General features: G+C 43.8%; 1 protein-coding gene across 1 annotated transcript in view; it reads right to left on the reverse strand.

The window, feature by feature from the left end:
- LOC145413486 (uncharacterized) overlaps window positions 1-13625 on the reverse strand; it is a 113253-nt gene extending 99628 nt beyond the window's left edge. The window contains exons 1-2 of the mRNA XM_080283183.1: window positions 11616-13625; window positions 10631-11540 (exon numbers count right to left, since the gene is read on the reverse strand). Of these exons, the coding sequence (XP_080139309.1) occupies window positions 10631-11540; window positions 11616-13625 (2920 nt within the window). The remainder of the gene's footprint in view (window positions 1-10630; window positions 11541-11615) is intronic.
- Between the last annotated feature and the right edge of the window lie 6697 nt (window positions 13626-20322).

Genomic DNA, 20322 nt, shown 5'->3' on the forward strand with positions numbered 1-20322 from the left:
TATTATCGGTATGGGGTACAGTGTGTGTGTGTGTGTGTGTGTGTGTGTGTGTGTGTGTGTGTGTGTGTGTGTGTGTGTGTGTGTGTGTGAGTCAATGTCCTGGGCAGGTAAAGACGCCGCGAGGACCTTGGCCCGCTGTACACTTTATTAAACACACGTACGTACGTACACAACCTCAACACCTCCACTCCACTTCCCTTCGCTTCTCCACCTACTCTCAACTTCACTCCACCTCTAGCCATCTACCCTTCACCTTACTCCATTTACCCTCCACCATCGTCCACCTTCCAGTCTTGCATAGTCATAGTTTGGTTCTCCCTTTAGGGAAAACAAAAAGTTTAGAAGTATTTCTGTCATTCATTACTATGATTTTTCCAGGACCTTTTTTTTTATAATGTCGTTTTCACTTTTACCTGCCGGGTTTCTTGCTGTACTCTGGAAATCTTAGACTCACAGAAAAATAAGGTACTGTAGTTTGCACGAAAAGATCAGTAGGTCTGTTGTTTACTTTCCTTTGAACTTTATCCCTCTCCACCATCAATATACATTAATCCACACCTCTCCATTTCCACCTCACCTCACTTCACCTCATCCAACTGTATTTTTCATATCTACCACATTTCTCCTGTATCTCCACCTTCTACCATCACCCATCTCTACATCATTCCACCTCCCTCCACCCTCTCTCCTTACACCACTCCACTTAATCTATCACTCCACCTCATCCAACTCCATTTCACTTTTCCATATCTACTTCACTTCTGCATCTCCACTCACTCCCTCTTCCTCCACCTTTTACCATCACCCATCTCTTACATCTCTCCACATCCCTCTACCTTTTCTCCCTTACCTCTCTCCACATCCCTCTATCTTTTCTCCCTTTACTGCCTACTCTTTCTTCCTCTCCCAAGAAACCAAGTAAACAGGACATAGGCGAGGTGTAACAGTATCCGGTAACAATGTCTGCACCACCACCAACCTACCAATTTATCCTTTTTAGTGTGACCTTGTAAAATGACACTTATTTTTTACGCTTTATATAACGTGCCTAATCCATACACCTGAACATAAATATCTAAGGTATATACTGATTGTCTTCAAGTGTCTTTCCATCTACCTCCACACGGCTATTAGGACACAGGGAGTTAAATTTAATCATCTTTACAGCATCAGTCGGTAGCCTTCTCGCAGTGGCACTTCTTCTCGCAGTGGCACTTCTATGGGTGCGCGGATCCACAGCCCGGTTATATAAACGTCCCTAACTCACTCCCTAACCATCGAAAGTAGGATGGTGATTTGCAGGAGAGGGGCAACTTCAACCTGCACGTTAATATTATCTTTACTGAAATACCACCATGAAATAATTAACAGTAACGAGAATATTAAACTTTTCAGTCACAGGGCTCGCCTCAAAGCTGAATCCGTATAAAATCGTCTGTTTCTCGATGGAATAAAATGGAAAACGAATCTCTCTCTCTCTCTCTCTCTCTCCCTCGCAGGGTCTGTCCGAAGATGAATAAAATCGTCCGGCGTCAGCAAATGAAAAAGGAAGACATAGTAGTAATGGGATTATGATGTATTTGTCAAAATAAAGCGGTGGGCCAGTGGTGATAAGAAGCCTACTAAGACCTATGCCTACAGATGTAAGATTGGAGGACGGTATGAGCATCCGTGAGCAAGGCCGAGTGTGGGGGAGGGGAGGGGAGGGGAGGGGAAAGTGGGAGGGAAATGGGGAGGGAGGGGTGAAGGGGGAGGGGAAGAATGGATGGTTGGGAAAAATACAGGAGGAGGGTGAAGGGAAGCGAAAAGGAGGGGGGGGAGGGAGGGGAGGGGGAGGGAGGGTTGGGGGTAGTTGTGTTAGTCCAGCCGCACCTGTACCACCAATGTAGCCTACCGAACTATACCGTAGCATAGTGTACCGTCGAGCAATTCGGCCAAGGTCCCGTCCACTACCCACAGGCCGCTAATACCCCTTAATTATACTCATTACCTCAAACCTCAAGCCTTGACAGTAGCCAACACCAGGGAACATCTTGACTTTCCACTAATATGACCTAATCTGATCTAAACTAGCCTAACCTAAACAAACCAAACATGAACTAACCTAACCTAGCCTCATCCAATTTAATCTAACCTAATATAACCTCAACCAACCTAACCTAATCTAACATAAACTCAACCAACCTAACCTAAGCTAACCTAAACTAATCTAGCCTAACCCAATCTAACCTAACCAAATTATGGCTACTAACCAAGCCTAACCCACTCACCCCCTCCACTCTGCTACATCACTCAATTATCTCTATTTAATTCTTTCAGTGCGAGGACGGTTTTTCTTGCTTATTCTGACTAGATGATTTTACTCAGCTAATGGGAAAGACGCACCACGTTCACTGAGTTACCTATATCATTACGATCACTCAACCCAGTAAAAAATAAAAGATAATGCTGGTAATAAGAAACAATATATACAATGAAGACACAAACAGACACCCTTCGGTTAGAAAAATTCTCCCAAATAATGAATTAAAAAGTTTGGTGACAAAAAAAAAAAAAAAAAAAAAAAAAAAAAAAAGAGAGAGAGAGAGAGAGAGAGAGAGAATCAGTATACCAAAGGAGTAAACTAAGACTGATTTTAAAATGTTTACACTAAATGCTCTCTCATGAACTAGGCTATAATAATAATAATAATAATAATGGTACCAAAATTAAATACAAATGACACCCTCGTCCTGAAGAGTCTAATTACTTCCTTAATGATCCCGGCTACCTTGTTTTCCTGGCACAAATTAGAGGGGATGAGAATTACAGGGAGTCTGTAAGGTCGAATCACCCACGCAAGCACTCCTTAATTTGGCTCTTACGGCCTCTAACAAGCACTGATGATGCGGAAATTGGTTTGGTTGGAGAGAGAGAGAGAGAGAGAGAGAGAGAGAGGAATTATTAGCTTTATTTATTAGAATTCAGAAACTTTAAGACAAATTAGGTTAGAGAAGGGAGGGGAGGGGAGGGGAGGACTTCGGTAGATTACGTGGTGGGAGGAGGGAGGTGGGGGTAGGGTGATATGGGGTTGACAGGGTAGCATTGAGGTAGATGAGGTGGTGGTGGTGGTAGGGTGAGAAGTAGACCAATGTGGGTGAATGACGACAGGTGGTTGATGGAGTGAGGTTGTGGGCACCAGGTGGGAGGAGGGAGAAGAAGATCGGGGATGAGGGTAGGGGGTGGGGGGTGGGGGTATAGGGATGGGAGTTGGTGTGACATAATGGTGCCAGGGGTATATGTGGTTGACGCTCTCTCCCTTTCTCTCTCTCTCACACACACACACACACACACACACCGTCATGCCAAACACTCAAAGTCAGCATTCCAGACCTCTCAACAGATAAAAGATAGCAAGTAACAGTTATGTGTAAAGATAGCTGAGTAGACAGGCTGGGTGGGTGAGTGAGAAAACAGATGGACAGGTGTTGGAGCAGGTTAAGTGGGTAAAGGTGGGTAGGTGGGTGAGTAAGAGGGTAGGGGAGGAAAAAGAGGGGAAGTAAAGAACATAAAAGAGAAGGAAGAGAAGAAAGAAAATATAAAGGAGAGAGGAGGAGTTGAAAGAGAAGGGAAGTAAAACCGAAAAGAGAGAGAGAGAGAGAGAGAGAGAGGAAAGAAAGAAATGTAAAGGACAGAGAAGGAAGAGAAAAAAGAGAAGGAAAGGAAGAAAAAAAGGAGGGAAATGGAGAAGAAAACAAGACATGGCCGATGAAAGGGAGGAAAGGAAATGTATAGGATAAAGGAGAAGGACATGGAAGACACAAGGAAAGAAAAGGGGAGAAAAAAGGATGGAGAGAAATGGAAAGGAAAAATAGCCAGGAGAGTGAAGGAAGGAAAAAACACACACACACACACACACACACACACACACACACACACACACACAAAATCACTTGAACCGTCATTTACAGATTCTCTCTCTCTCTCTCTCTCTCTCTCTCTCTCTCAACCACCAAGCCCCCTCCCCTATAATTATATGGAGTGTGGTGGACAACACAAGTCTATTAGGCACCGTAATTCACCTTGACATACATAATAATTTCTACCTGTGTGCGTTTACCTAGCCCCCTCCCTCTCTCTCTCTCTCTCTCTCCTATGTGTGTGTGTTCTTCCTCAGTCCAGATGGATTATGCCATACACGTCATCTTTCCTACGGTACTTAAATACACATATATCATTCTGACTCACGACCAAAACCACACACACACACACACACACACACACACACACACACACACGAGAGAGAGAGAGAGAGAGAGAGAGAGAGAGAGAGAGAGAGAGATACACTCGTCTAAGCAAACTTAACGTACCAGATCCTGAAATATAAAGACGTGTGTGGATAATGATGAGGCCATTAACATAAATAAACAGCAAGATGATGATGAAGGCTCTGAGTTTAATGACGGACAATGTAGGTTAATTGAGGTGATTAGACCGAGACAATGAGGTTGGGGGATGTTTTAGAGGTTAATGAAGAGGTGATGGAAGATGGGGGTGGACGGGGAAGGTAAGAGATGGAAAGGAAGAGAATGGGAAGGTGGGAGGAAAGGGGAGAAATAAAAAAAAAAAAAAAAGAGGGGGAGAGGGAAAAGGAAAACAGTAAGGTTGATTGAGGTTGTTGGGAGATAATAAGGTTTAAAAAGGCCTTAAAGGTTAATGAAGAGGTGATGGAGAATGAAAGAAAAGAGGGAAGGATGAAAAATGGGAAGGGGTGTAAAGGAATATGGAAGGGAAAGGGAAAATGGAGTAACGATGGGAGGAAAAGTAGGAGGAAAGGAGTAACGATGGAAGGAAAAGTAGAAAGAAAGGAGTAAAGATGGGAGGAAAAGCAGGAGGAAAGATGGGAGGAAAAGTAGGAGGAACGGAGTAAATATGGGAAGGAAAGAGGGAGGAAAGGGGCTAAGCTTGGAGGAAAAGAGAAAGGAAAGGAGTAAAGAGGGGAGGAAAGAGCAAGGAAAGGAGGGCATATAGCCTAAAAGGGAAGAGAGAAAGAGTGAGCGATATAAAGAGGGAATGGAGAAGAGGGGGAGAAAAAGGGGAAAGTTAGGAAGAGAGGAAGGACGAGGGAAAGTAGGGGAAATTGAAAGGAGGGACAAAAGGTAAAGGACGGAAAGAATGGTGAGAAAAAGGAGGAATGGAGATAGAAAAGGGTAAGAGAAATGGGAGCGGTGATGATGATGATGATGACGACGATGACGATTACAATTATGGTGATTATAAAAAAATACATGAATTTAAGAAAGTTCAGGAAGTTACCAATTAGAAAACAGGAGAAAGCACATACTCAGACAAACGGACAACACTGTAGGGGTGATAATGAAGGGCAATTAGGGAACTAGAGAAAGCATGTAATTGGAGTGATAATGACCCTATTATAATTAGGCTATAAGAATGAGGTATACAGGATGCCGTTGTTGTTAATGATGATGCTACACTCTCTCTCTGTCTCTCTCTCTCTCCAAACTCGCCGACTATCGCACACCATAAACACAGGCAAACTAAACAAACGCTCATGCACGCACACAAATAATTCAAAACACCCACGTAGCTTAATCCCACGGACACGTAAATAAAACATCAGTCATTCCACACACACACACACACACACACACACACACACACACACACACACACACACACAAACACACACACACACACCAAAGCCACTGCCACACACTCTCTAACATCCAAAGAAAGTTATATTCAGAGTGCAGTATCTGTCTATCTATATTAAATCAATCAATCAGTCTACCAGTGGACATACCGTACACGTCTATGCTTATCTATTTATCTATCCACACACACACACACACACACACACACACACACAAATTCTCCAACGGTATACCGGACTGTAAGAAACCTAATAAGAAGAGCCTTGAACTACATCGCCTACTCGTTGCCCAACACCGTATTATCTCTACCTCTTCACTGCGAGTACCACCATTTCATTTTTACTGTCAATACCACAACAGCGAGTTTACACGTCTTAAGAAACCCCTGTAAGGAAGTGGTAAGAAACAGTACCGGAAGCAGCAGGCTAGTCTTTAATACCTCAAACACCAGGTCTCCTTTATTCATTCATCTTTATTATAATCTTTCTACCACCAGACGATCGTAATCACCTCAGAAAAAAGTCTGAAGAAGGAAAACATCAACCCAACACCCCCCCCCTAATAAAAAAAAAAAAAAAAAAAAACACACACACACACACACCAGACCATTTTCTTATTACCAGTATAATTTTCTTACCATCAATTTTTTTTTTTCAGCTTGGAAAAAAAAGAGGGGAAAACCAATCCACCCCCCCCCACAAACACCCAGTCAAATTTTTTACTATAATTATAGTTTTCTACTACCAAACGAATTTACTCAGTTTATAAAAAAAAATAAGAAAGGGAAAATCAATCCAACCTCCCAAAAACAAAATAGAATACAATAGAAAATACAGAAAGGGTGACGCAGAGCAAGGAATGTGAGCAACCAAATGACCGTGTCCTTGAGCAACGCAGGTGTAAGTTAATGTTTAAGTAAATGTACAAGTAAATGAATTCCTTATATATACCTTAATGATTCTGGATCCAGTGTCTCTATAGGTACAATGAGTAGTGGTTTTGGGCTCTCTGATGTCCTAGTAGATACCCTGTCTTTGTGTCCATGGGTTTGGGACGCCTTTAATATTACTTTTTTTTTTTTTTTCTTTCTTTTTTCTTTTTTTTTACCTGGTTGGAACACAGAGAGAATGGGATGAGAGGAAGGTGGAAGATGCGAATTTTTCTTTTAAATTCGGCAATATACGGTAATAATTTTATCATCATACCCATAATCTCCACCTTCTTCAACATTATAGCACCATCCTCCTCCTCATCTTATTACATTTTTATAATCATCACCATCGTAAGTATCATCGTCATTATCATCATTTTCATCATTACTATCACTTTTGTCACAATCATAATCATCATAACCATATCTCCAACTATTTCAAGGGCTGGATCGGATCATTAATCAGGAAATATGAAAGCGTACAACGTATAAGAATCGATACGAGAACTACCATCATTCTGGTCGATGAAATAGGAAAAGAAAATCACAAAATTACAAGGACTATTACCACAGTACCAAGTGCAATGAGCCACACCCACATTCCACTCATATCACTCATTACTAAAACATTCCATTTTCTCATCTCACTCAATTTCTTTCCTTTTTCAGTCCTTACCACTGCATGAAACTATTAGACACAAAAACAATGTATCTTCAAACAATAACCTTATTTTCCCAGCGAGGTCACACGTAATAAATATAATCAGCGCCACAAAATTCGTCATTATTGTGGCGGCACACACACACACACACACGAATCACTGAATTATTATTTTTTATTATTTTTTTTGCTTTTCCTTTATCTGAAACACACCCATCACGTTTACAACAGTGAGAATGTTAATTAATTTTATTACTACCATTACTATTATCATCAGTATCATCATCATCATTATCATCATCATCATCCCTCTCAGAGATTCAAACCAATCAACAAAGCAAGTGAGCCAATGTTCTTATAAGACAAACTGCATTCCTTCTCTCACTCCTCTGTTCTCACCCTCTTTCTTGCCTCTCTCAAACACTATTATTATTTCTCTCTCATCTTTCTCACCCTGTCTTTAATTTTATTGATTCCCCCCCCTCCTTCTCTCTCTCTCTCTCCCTCCTAGTCTTTCTTTACCTTTGTCTATAATCTTACTTCTAATCACCTTCTCTTTCTTTCCTCTTCTTCTTTGTCTCAGTCTCTGTCAAACTCCCACCTTCCCTTTATTCCCTACACCCTGCCTGCTAATCTCCCTTCATTCTCCTCTCTTCTCTTCTCTCCTTATTCTTTCTACTTACATCTTCGTTAATGTTCACCTATTTCTTGATCTTTTCTCATGTCCTCCTCCTCCTCCTCTTTTGTCCTCTTCTCTTCTTTTCCTTACTCAGAATCTCTCCTGTTCTCTTCTTCCCTACTTCCTTCACTAATATACGCTAATATTCTCATTCCCCTTTTCTTCATTTACTATGTTGTTATACAGATACATCTCTCTCTCTCTCTCTCTCTCTCTCTCTCTCTCTCTCTCACACACACACACAGCCTGTCCTTAACTTCTAAAATTAGTGAGCAAGACTTCCTATTAATGTTGAGGCCGAACCACGTTGCCTAGTAAGGACTGTAGGGTAAGGTCTGTGTAACTACTGGATCTCTCTCTCTCTCTCTCTCTCTCACACACACACACACACACACACACACACACACACACACACACACACACACACGCACACACACACACACACGCACGCACAGTATAATACCCAAACGTTCTCAAGCACACGAATTCTCCCTCCCCCCCTCTCTCTCAAGCACACGAATTCTTCCTCCCCTCTCTCTCTCTCTCTCTCTCTCTCTTAGTGCCCTTGGTTCTGGTTCTTCCCCTTCTGCAGCTCCCGACTCCCAAAGGTCATGTGATAGGCGGAGTTCCCTCGATTTTGTTTTTGCGTGTGTGTGTGTGTGTGTGTGTGTGTGTGTGTAAAGTGAGACCAAGATACCCACTTAGCCCACACATGGTTGTACATTAGTATCAACACACATACTTTTGTACTAGGCTATTGAATTCATAAATACTTAAGTTTACGTACACACAAATATACAAGCATACCGACATACACACACATATACATACATACATACACATATAGATACATTCACAACATACGTATATAATCATACATTCATACATACAATTTCATACAGGTACACAGCAACCTGGAGTCAATAAAGCCGCTTCAAAATAGATGTATATATCTCTTGAGACAAGCAAAATCGTCTGATATTACCTACGACAAATTACACACATACACACACACAACACAACACACATACTGAAGTACGCTAGTCTAACTGTATATGACTGTAACCAAAACCTTACAAGATATTCCTTATAAGACCGAAACACCTTGAGTCCTTTTCTTGTCTAAGGAAGTTACCGGTAGTTAGGAAGTCTCCCTTAGTGACTTATTTCGCATATATTTCACGTACCGTATTAATATTCACCTGTGTGTTAATTAGGGTACTTTTTTAGCCCCTTCAGTACTATTACCTTTCATTTCACTTATTCTAACAAGCGATTTATTTAGCTCACCACAGAGGTAGTGAAGAGATCAACCCCTTCCGCCAAAGAGGTTTCCAAATGCTCAGTAAAATCGTCTAAAATCGTCTGGGGTAGATTTAATAAAACAGAAAAGCCGTCCTCTGATAACCGGGATACATAAGGAAAAGGTCTGCATAAAATTACAGTGCAGAATAACATACCCTACAATATGCCAAAAATATGCTAATACAGAAGACATACCAGGGAATATAAGCCTGAGAAACTACAACCCGCATATTAGGCTAGGTTGGAATTTCTTAGTACCTTTTCGTTGGCGATTTATTTTTAATCTTACACCCTGACACACTCTTGTATTCTATTTACATCGTTTTAGTATCGACACAGGCTAAGTTTACCTCAATAACATACAAGGGGGCACTGAGGTACAATATGCAGAATCAATCGCTAGAAAGGAGGCGTTACGGAACCCAGAAAGCCGCTTAGAATTGGACCCTTCGGCGCGTCCCATAGGTCTCGGTCCACCTGGTGCGCAGCGGAGAGAAACTGTGTCCTACATGAAAACTCGGTTCCAGTGACGTAACAGCCTGCCTCCGATTACGTCACTGCACCAGATAGGGAAGGGGGGATTTACCTGGTACTGCATATACAAAATATTATAATACTGTCATTGCTAGAAGCCATATCTTGTCATGGAGCCCTTATTCTATTTATCTATCTACCTATTTCATTTGTTTACTTCTGTATTTCTTTTATTTTATTCATTTGTTTATCTACTAGTAATACGGTATCAACATTCTAACTAATTCACACCTGAAAGATGGATCCCTTACTGGCGCCAAAGATTATGATATTATCTATTTATCTATTCATTTCTCCACCACCACCACCACCACCACCACCACCCCAAACCTAATTCCCACCTAAAAGACTGGGTGCGAAACGATTCAGAAACACAGAAACCACAAATGTATAAGATCTACCAAACAGAAGGCCCAGTGACACGAGAGTAAAGTTAAATTATGATGTATCGAAACTTTTCCCCTGAGCCTCATGATGTAAGAACTGGCAGTGGCTGGAAAATAAAATGTCTCACACAATATAACCTCAAGAAGGGAATTTTGTACTGCAGGCTAACGTAAGAATGTGGGGTGACTGGATGAAGGGGAGGAAGATCAAATATAAGATGGAAAGACAAGGCTGTGGGGAGGCTGGAAGGTGGATGAACTAAGCTAGGTGGAGAGGTAAGGCAAGGAAGTTTATGGTGCACTGTAGGAAAAGATGGTCGTTCCTAAGTAGCGACAGATATAAGCCATTGCACAAGACATATAAGACACACACACACACACACACACACACACACACACAAAGATGGAGTTATGTTGTACACTAGAAAAATACAAATAAAAATCAATGAAGAATACATGATACACGGGGGAAACACATACCTTTCATATTCTGCGTCCTCTTCACCGAGCCTCCCTTCTTGCCGTCCGTTTTGACAGCTGTGGTGGTGGTAGTTGTGGTGGTGGTTGTGGTAGCATCACCGGTCACCTGATACACCACGCAGGTCTTGGGCGGATCCACTTTGTTGAAATCTATAAACTCGAACTCACTCTCAGCGTCGGACCAAGTGAAGGAGAGAGTATCCTCGTGGCCAACCACACCCATGACCTGTGTGACCTCCCCGCTACGTGACCTCATGACCTTTGACCCCCTGGCTTCTAGATCCAAGGGCTCACGGATAATCAGGGGGGACAGCTGACCCTTAGCGACTGAGAGCACCACATTTTCCGCTTCCCGTGGGTTGAGGTACTCGTGGTCCAGCAGGTCTTGGAAGGTCTTGGGTCGCTGCATTCTGGCCTCCTTGTGGGTGGCTCTGGTGGGTGCGGAGTGGAGGTATGCAGGGGGGTTGCAGGCAGATATTGACCTCCCGCGGGCCTTTCTCACTGGGGACCTGCTGCCGCCTCCTCGCGGCTGAAACAGATCGTAGTCTAGGTCATCCAGTTCAGATTCGGTCTCTGAGAAAGATTCGAAGTCGGAGCTCTGTCTTATGTCATCATCTGAAAAGGACTCTGACATCCGATGCACGACGCCCATTTGGTTGGCCAGGTGGTTTTGCACATCGCCCTGACTGACACTCTTACGCACCACCACACCAGCCTCCGTCTTCCTGCTTACGGCTCCTCCACTGTGCTGCCCAGACATAGAGAACATGGCTAGTTTGCGACCAATCTTGTCCCTAAGACGAGCAGAGAACCGGGACGTGGCGGGGAGGGAGTATCTCATGGGGCGTCGGGGGGGCACAACTCCCTCCTTCTTCCCTTTATCACTCTCCTTTCCTTCATTACCTTCCTCCTTTCTTTCGTCAACCTCCCTCTTTCCTCCATCAGTCTCTTTCTTCCCTCCATCACTCTCCTTTTGTCCATCAACCGACTTCTTCCCTTCTGCGTCCTCTTTACCACCAGCAGCATCTTGTGGTGGAGGGTCACCATGGCTGATGACTTCCATATCTCTGGAGGTTATGGTGACAATGGTGATGCCGCTGTTGGCTACTGGACTGACAGAACCCCGTGGACTCCTAGGATGGCTGCTGGAAGGACTGAGGGGGCTAACAGAACCACGTGGACTAATGGGTCTGGCTGAGGGGCTGACTGAACCACGAGGACTCCTAGAGGGTCTGGCAGATGGGCTGATGGAACGCCTGGGGCTTCTGCAGGGTCTGACGGAGGGACTGGCGGACCTGACGCGACTCTCAAGACTGGAACAATGTCTACCATCCTTCCCCGGGCTATCCAGACTGCCGGACCTGCGAGAGGCCATGTCCCCCTCTCCTCCCAAGTCACTGTCAGAGTCGTCGATGAAGGGGATAGAGTCCGTGGAGTCACCTAGAGTCCTCCTTCGCCTACGCCTTCCCTCCCTGGCTTGTTGGGCCGTCCGCTGTCTGAGCACCAAGGGGTCGTTAGTGATGAGGGGAATGGTCTCGTAGATGTCCTCCTCTTTATCTTCATCAGAAACCTCATGACCCCCTGAAGCCTGCTTGATGATCTCGTAGTTCTCGTAGTCATGGTAACAAGGGTAGTTGGGGTCGTTTGGTGGCCTAATCACCTGGCACACGTAAATCGACTCCACACACTGGTCCGCTTCCGAATCACCAACACTAGCTTTGTCCTCTTTTTCCAGGCTAAAATATCCACCTTCTGGCTCCTCCTCATCTTCGTTCTCCTTTTCCTTGTTGCTGTTCTTCTTGTTTTTGCTGAGGGAATCTTTGCTATCAATTTCCTTTTCCTGTTTCTCTTCGTTTTTCTCCTCCTGCCCGTCTTGCTGTGATTCTTTATTGTTGCCCTCACTTTTATCCTCGACTTTCTTCTCTTTCTCCTTCATTTCTTCTTGATCCCTTTTCTTCTCTCCCTTCTTGTCTTTTCCTTCTTCATCATTCTTTTTCTTCTCTTCCTCTTTTCTGTCATCTGCCTTTTTTTCCTCTTTTTCCTTTTCCAACTTGCTTCCTCTCTTCTCTCCCTTCTCTTTCCTTTCCCCCTTGTCTTCCTTTCTCTCTCCGTCTTTTCCTTTTCTTTTGTCCTTCTTCTCTTCCTTCATCTCTCCTTCTCCTTCAGCTTCTTTCTTCTCCCCCTCGTTCCTTCTTTCTTTTTTATCCTCTTTCTTTCCATCTCTGTTCCCTTTCGACTCTCCCTCCTCTTTCTTCCCGCCTTCCTTCTTCCCATCCTTTCTCTCCTCTCTCTTCTCACTTTCCTTTCTCCCTTCCTTTCTATCATCCTTCTTTACATCCTCAGTCTTCATCCTCTCTTCCTTACCTACACAAGTTCCTCTGTCCTCCCTAGAGAGTGACCTGCCGGGACGTGAGGTAGACCTTGATCTCTGGGGCCTCACTGGTGCCACCTCGTTCCTCTCCAAGTAGGGGTTCTCCGTTGCACTGGCACTCCGGGACCTCGAGGCACTCTTTCCATGGTGCCTCCTGACCCCGGATCCGCTTCTTCCGTGTTCAGCTGCGAGGTATGCTGAGGGACGGTCTGAATGGCTCCCGAGGCTGTGACGATGATGCCTCTTGCCCTCGGGTCGTGTGGCGAGGAACGACCTGACCCTCTCACTCTTGGTGCTCTGTAGTGACCTTTCTCCCTCGCTCCCACCAGGCATGTAGATCCCATCCTTCTTGCTTTTGCTTTCCTTTCTACCGGTGCTCGATTTCCGCTTCCCTCCTATGTCTATATCCTGGAAAGACACCCCCGATACGGCCTTGTATATGGTCGTCTTCCGCTGAGCCAGCATGAAGTGTGACGGGGAGAAAACCTTATTGATAACGGGGACTAATCTCTGCCGCACCCCACTGTTGCTCGCCCCTTGTCCTTCTCCATTATCACCCTTCTTCTTGGAGCAGGAGGCGCTGGTGGGTGAGAGGAAGACCTTGAATTCGTTGCTGGCGTCCATCTTGAGTCGGCAGGGTACAAGGGTCAACAAAACACAGTAAATTTCACACTCCAGCGGCTGCCTTACTCTCCACCTCCCTCCTCTCACGCTCACCAGCCATTATATCTGAAGTGTCCCCTTAACTCTGTATCAAATATCTCAGTATCTCATTCACTGACAGTTATTTCAGTATCCCCTTAACTCCTGGCAATTTCGTTACGTATCTTCCTAAACTCAGTGGGGAATATTTCAGTGTCCCCTAAACTCAGTGGCAAATATCTTAGAGTCCCCTGAATTCAGTACTTTTCTTCACTGAGAACCAAAATATCAGTAAACACCAGTGACGAAACACCAAACCATCACAGACCTTTCTATCCACTTAACAATTTCACTCATAACTCACTTCGAAGGCCACATCGTTCATGAGAAATCCATAATTGAGGTACTTCTTCACCACAAAAGTTCATGTCCACAAGGGCACTCTCCCTCTCCCTCTCCAAGCTGATATCCTGAGGCGTTTCCTGTGAAGGGGAGAGAAAGAGAGAGGAATGCATAAGTTATCGGTACGTATTGAAGCCTTGCACTGATACGGTCTAATTATTTCATCCAAACACCTCATGCTTTTCTTCACCTGAGGAATAAATGAATAACCCATCTACTAACATGCATACATTTAGTTAATTTAATCAAGCCATCACTAGACGATTTAGCTCAGATGAGAAATACCGTATTCAATTACGAACGGTCCCTCAAAAAATAAATAAATAAAAATAAAATAAAATCGTCTGACGTTTGTTATCATCATCAAAACCTCCTTTCCCACCCCAAGGAGGAGCGAGGTAGGGTCTAAAAACCAATAAAATGAAGAAATGGTATATTCATTAACCAAAGTTTGCCCAAATGAATGATCCACACTCCCATGGCGTTACACTCACACACACACACACACACACACACACACACACACACACACACACACACACACACACACACACACAGGGAGGGTGGGGATTCGTTGTAAAGTCTCTGCTGGCATTTAATCCAAGCTAACATGACGACAATAATAATCAGTCGAAGGAATAAAAGGGTCACACACAGCAGGATTTAACGCCCAACTGATTCCACCTTCACCCCAACACCACTGGCCACTTACCCCACAGTAACTGGGCTGGGCTAATTGGTGCATGACCTGGAATGAGTGAAGGAGAGTGCGGTCTACCCATGAATTTTAATGTCACTCAAAACTGGTATTATGAGAGAGAGAGAGAGAGAGAGAGAGAGAGAGAGTGTGTGTGTGTGTGTGTGTGTGTGTGTGTGTGTGTGTGTGTGGTGAAAACTTTATATTAATGTTACGGTATGTAATTGAGATGTTGAAATAAATTGCTTGTGAAATGACAGGGCATTATTGGACTCTCTCTCTCTCTCTCTCTATGTGTGTGTGTGTGTGTGTGTGTGTGTGTGTGTGTGTAAGAGAGAGAGAGAGATGGGGAGGGGGGGGGCAGAAATACAAAGGGCGTAGTCTAAACTCGTGATAACCTAAGCTAACCTCACTCGACCCATGAAGACTGCAGTAAACCGTTGATAACTTCAACCAGTAGCCTCTACTCTGTTGACTCTGACACGGCCAACCACCTCAGTCAACTCTCACCTCACACACATACACACACACACAAAACCCCTGTCCTCTTCGCTTAATAACCACCTCATTCTTCACTACGTTATTATCTCCGTCAACTACGATGGAGGTTATATTTTCACCCCTGTCTGTCTGTCTGTCTATGGCCAAGATACTATAGCCTATTATCAAAAAGTTGTTATGGTACTGAACTTCAATAGTATCCGGTAAATAGGCGGACATTCGGTCAAGGAAGAGTTGGTTATTTCTTCAGGTGGATTCAGATCCGGATGCAGGAATACATGTTAAATTTTATTAGCGTCCGAGGAGGAATGCCGTCTCTGTGCGACTGGGTGACAAGGGCAAATCAGCACCGTAGAATTAACTACCACGGCCAACGACAATGGAAGGAGTCTTGTTAATAATTCTTAAGAGTATATTGGGTGTTGGCGGAGGTATGCACTATCTGAACGCTTTCTACTTAAAAAGAAAGTGTTGTAGCCTAAAGTGTAATAACCTCAGCCAGTAGCCTTTAGAGTATTTACCTAACCTTTCCTCACCCCACCTCACTTCACCTCACCTGCTCCTTTCTCTTAATAATCACCTTACTCGTTACTACATTATTCAACGCTGCATGTTTCTTGGTGAATTATATATCTGCCAGCGATGATCAATTATTATGCCAGATATAACTCTGGCTGCTTGCTGAATACATATATGTTTTATGCGCAGGTATATTTATGCTTAGTATGCTCCCTCGTAACCTCCCACTTACGTATTATATTCTAACTAGCGACAGACAGCTTCATTTATCATCATCATATCACCATCATCACTATCCTGACCCTACAACATCACACTCATTATCATCATTATTCTGGTCCTCCATCAGCATCATCATAAGGTCTGTTGCTGTTTGCTTTCCTGTGTGTAATCCTGTGTGTAATCATCATCAGCAGCAGCATCCTTATTCAAACCCTTTTTCATCATCAGCAACATTATTCTGATCTTCCTTCATCATCATTATCATCATTACCACCATCATCAGCATCAGCATCCCAACCCTCTTTCCCTCCTACACTCGGGGTAAGGCAGGATCCACACAAACAAGGTGAAAGAAAAAGTACAAAATGGAACAACTACTGTACCAACACCCTGCCTAGTAAAATGGGACACACATTCATCCACACACCTTTCCAGCCCCCGGAATCCTGTCTCCATCTCACGGACTTAAAATTGGGTTGGCCTGGGTTATTTCGTTCTAGCTAGCGACGGCCGATTTTATTCAGCAGTGGAAAAAATCACGAAAGTCGGTGAATTACTAGTATGCGAGAGAGAGAGAGAGAGAGAGAGAGAGAGAGAGAGAGAGAGAGAGAGAGAGTTCTCCTTGTGAAAGAATGTGCACTCATGCGTGTTGATATTGTGTGTGTGTGTGTGTGTGTGTGTGTGTGTGTGTGTGTGTGTGTGTGTGTGTGTGTGTGTGTGTGTGTGTGTGTCTGCAATGAGGGCAACACAAGGGGGGCGGGGATGACCTCTGACCCCGCCACTCCACTACACTGTCACTGCCACAAAGGTCACCACGCCCTCGGGTCACTTGCACTCTCCGGGGATCAGCACAACTAGATGTGCTTCAAGATCGTATCCGTAACACCTCTCCCTTAGCGATTTATACACACTGAACCTTAATCCTCTTGTATGTTCCTGATGCAAATAATTATGTCGAAATTTAAACGATATAACCAACAAACAAGGTATAATGAGGGAAATAAATCGCCAAGGAAGAGGTGTTAATAAGTCCCCTATGCCACCTTCATTACCTGTCTTAATTAACAAGAGGTAGAGAAATACCTTAAGATAACACTAATTCAAGACGGCAAGAGATTAGGTCAGTTCAATCATTTTTTTTTTTAATCACTTTCAAAACAGCCAAAGATCAGTTCAATTTAATCCTTTTCTCATATAATAATACATAGCTGTGATAAAGACTGTAATCACTTTGGGAAACTTTGAAATGGAGGGAATAAATAAAGCTTTCATAGCCATTCCCTTGCAAAATAAACAAATAATTAAATAGATAAATAAACACCAATTTTTCAACGTGAATAAAACTGTGTGGAGGTAGCAGGAATGAACTAATATCTGACCATCGTACTCAATGGCAGAAAATAAAACGTAACATAAAACGTAAATCACTATTATTTTCTTTATTATTTAGAAGGGGCCATGTCTATAATCATTATCACCATCTTTATCAGCTACTATAATATACCAGTGTCTTTTCCATAATTATATTCTATGGTTATATAACACATACCGTATATACATGCTATTCTGAATACTTAAATACAGTATACCCAACGTTTCCCGACGCACACACACACACACACACACCGTTACACACTGCCCACGACCACACCCACAAAAACATCCGACACAAAAACACAAACACGCCCTCTCTCTCATCCACCTCCCTTCAATTTAGTTTTCCTCCTATTAGTCACAGCCCCCCCCCCTCTCTCTCTCACACACACACACACACACACACACACACACACACACACACACACACACAATGGGTCACGACAGGTAGCCAGGGCAGTATTCAATAAAGTGCAATCAGTGAACGCTGATAACACCTTCCAGCTTATCTATCTAACCTACTCGTGGGAGAGAAAGGGAAAGGAGGGAGGGAGGGAGGGAGAGAGAGAGAACGATGGGAAAGGATAGGAGGAGGGGAGAGAAGGAAGGTGGGAGGAAGAAGAGAAAGTGGGAAGGAGGGAGGAGTGCGAGAGGAGGGGGAGGAACGAAAACAATGGTGAGAATGGAAAAGAGGACATGGGAAGGAGGAAGACAGGAAAGGAAGGAGGAGGAGGAGGAAGGGAGGGAACGAGAGAGGAGAGGAGGGAGGAAGGTGAAGATGGAAGAGAGAGGGAGGTAATGAGGAGAGGTATATATTTAAGAAGTTGAGAGGGAGGGAGAGATGAAGTAGAAAAGAGAAAGAGGGGATACGAAAGGGAACGAGGAAGAAGAAGCAGGGTGGAAAAGAGAATGTAAAGAGTGAAAGGAAAAGTGAGAGAGAAGCCAATAAAGGAAAGCTGAAGGTCACAGAGAGAGAGAGAGAGAGAGAGAGAGAGAGAGAGAGAGAGAGAGAGAGAGGGAGGGAGGGAGGGGGGGAAGTGGTTGGTGACAAGGGTGGGGCTGGATAGTACACAAAGGGAAGTAAACAAAGGGAAGGAGGGGGGGAAAAAAAGGAAGAGAAGTAAAGAGGAAAAGATAAGGGAGGGAGGAAGGAGGGAGAAGAGCGTCAGAGAGGAGAGAAGGAGGGGCAGAAGAGTAGGGGCGGAATGAAAGGGAAAAAGGGAAGCGAAGGAAAGACGAGGGAAGTGAAATGAGAGGCAGGAAAAAGAGGGAGAGAATGAAATGGAAGAATGAAGTTTGTATGAAAGGGGGAGAGGAAGAGGAAAGGGAGAAAGGGGAAGAGGAAATGCAAGAGGATGATACGAATGTGAAAAGGAGAGGAAGGAGATGGAGAAGGTCGGAAGAAAAGAAGGAAGGAAATACAGAGGAGGAAGGAGTGAGTGGGAGAAAGTAAGACAGAAAGTGAAAGGAAGCAAAGCTGGAAGGAGAGAGAGAAAAAAAGGTAAAGGAACGGGGAGACAGTAACACCGAAAGTGAAAGGAGACGAGGGAGAGAGAGAGAGAGAGAGAGAGAGAGTTTACCCCACTAGCAGAACTAGAATCTCGCCTACCCGTCACGATTTCCACGAACTTAACTACTCTAACCAATTCAATTAACCACACAATCTCGTCCTACTTATAAATCCCTAAACGAGAGAGAGAGAGAGAGAGAGAGAGTGTGTGTGTGTGTGTGTGTGTGTGTGTGTGTGTGTGTGTGTGTGTGTGTGTGTGTCTGTCTGTCTGTCTGTTTTAGTGTACCAACAAGAGAAAGCATGAAAATCAGCAAGCCAACTAATATAGAACTGAACTGAAGGAATCACACACACACACACAAAGAAAAATACAACAATCAACAAACAATAACCCAACCTCAACTCCCTCCCTCACGACTCCCAGCCTCTCAACGCTACCAACTACCTCAATTAACCCCACAATCTCGCCCTAACTATTTATTACCCCCCCGAACAGGCCTAAGTTACCCCTCCCAACCACTCTGATGAAGTCCAATTAGCGTTTAAGCGTGCGAGGGTCGAGTGGAATTACATCGAAAAGGTTGCTGTGGGTGACGTAAGAGTGAACCCGTCCATCAGGGGAAATTAGGACGTGTGTGTGTGTGTGTGTGTGTGTGTGTGTGTGTGTGTGTGTGTGTGTGTGTGTGTGTGTGTGCGCGCGCGTGCGTGCGTGCGTGTGGTAACTAGGGTGCAAATTTGGGTGCGCTGATGCGAATACGAGTAGTGCGAATATGTGTTGGCTAATGTTCAGTGGGTGCGAATAGAAGTTAATGATCAGTTTGCGTGTTGCTATATGTCACAAGGCAAGTGTAAAATTCCACAGTATAGACAATAATGCTTGAAATCAATGTGCAAAATCATTATAGAAATACAATTATCTTTTCAACAGAGAAAAATCTGATTTTACGTGGTCGCATGAGTTGCATCTGAAGTCTGAGGTTTTGCATTCTCCAAGAGCAATGCATAGCGCCTGACCTTATGCTCTGCTTGTACCGTTCCGTATCGTATGTAATAATAATAATAATAATAATAATAACAACAACAGGCTATTCGTTCTGATATCAACCCTTGCGACTGGACAATTTCTAGATTCAGAATACCGGTAACAGTTCATAACGTCAGACAGGTAGCTATATGATAATGCTAACATAACAGCTAACCTACAGTGTGTGTGTGTGTGTGTGTGTGTGTGTGTGTGTGTGTGTGTGTGTGTGTGTGTGTGTGGACAGCCGAGAATTCGGAAAAGCAGTGATCAATGGTGCCTAAGAGATAGGCTATGTAAGTGTGCATAACTGTCAAAGGCTGTAGGTGTGAATAGCAGATTATTTTGAAAATAAATTTTTAGCTTGCACTAGGCTACACACACACACACACACACACACACACACACACACACACACAAATCTGAGCTGACA

Source organism: Coenobita brevimanus, chromosome 96 (assembly GCF_032717465.1).
Source record: "Coenobita brevimanus isolate Jiangsu-jjx chromosome 96, ASM3271746v2, whole genome shotgun sequence".
Taxonomy (NCBI): domain Eukaryota; kingdom Metazoa; phylum Arthropoda; class Malacostraca; order Decapoda; family Coenobitidae; genus Coenobita; species Coenobita brevimanus.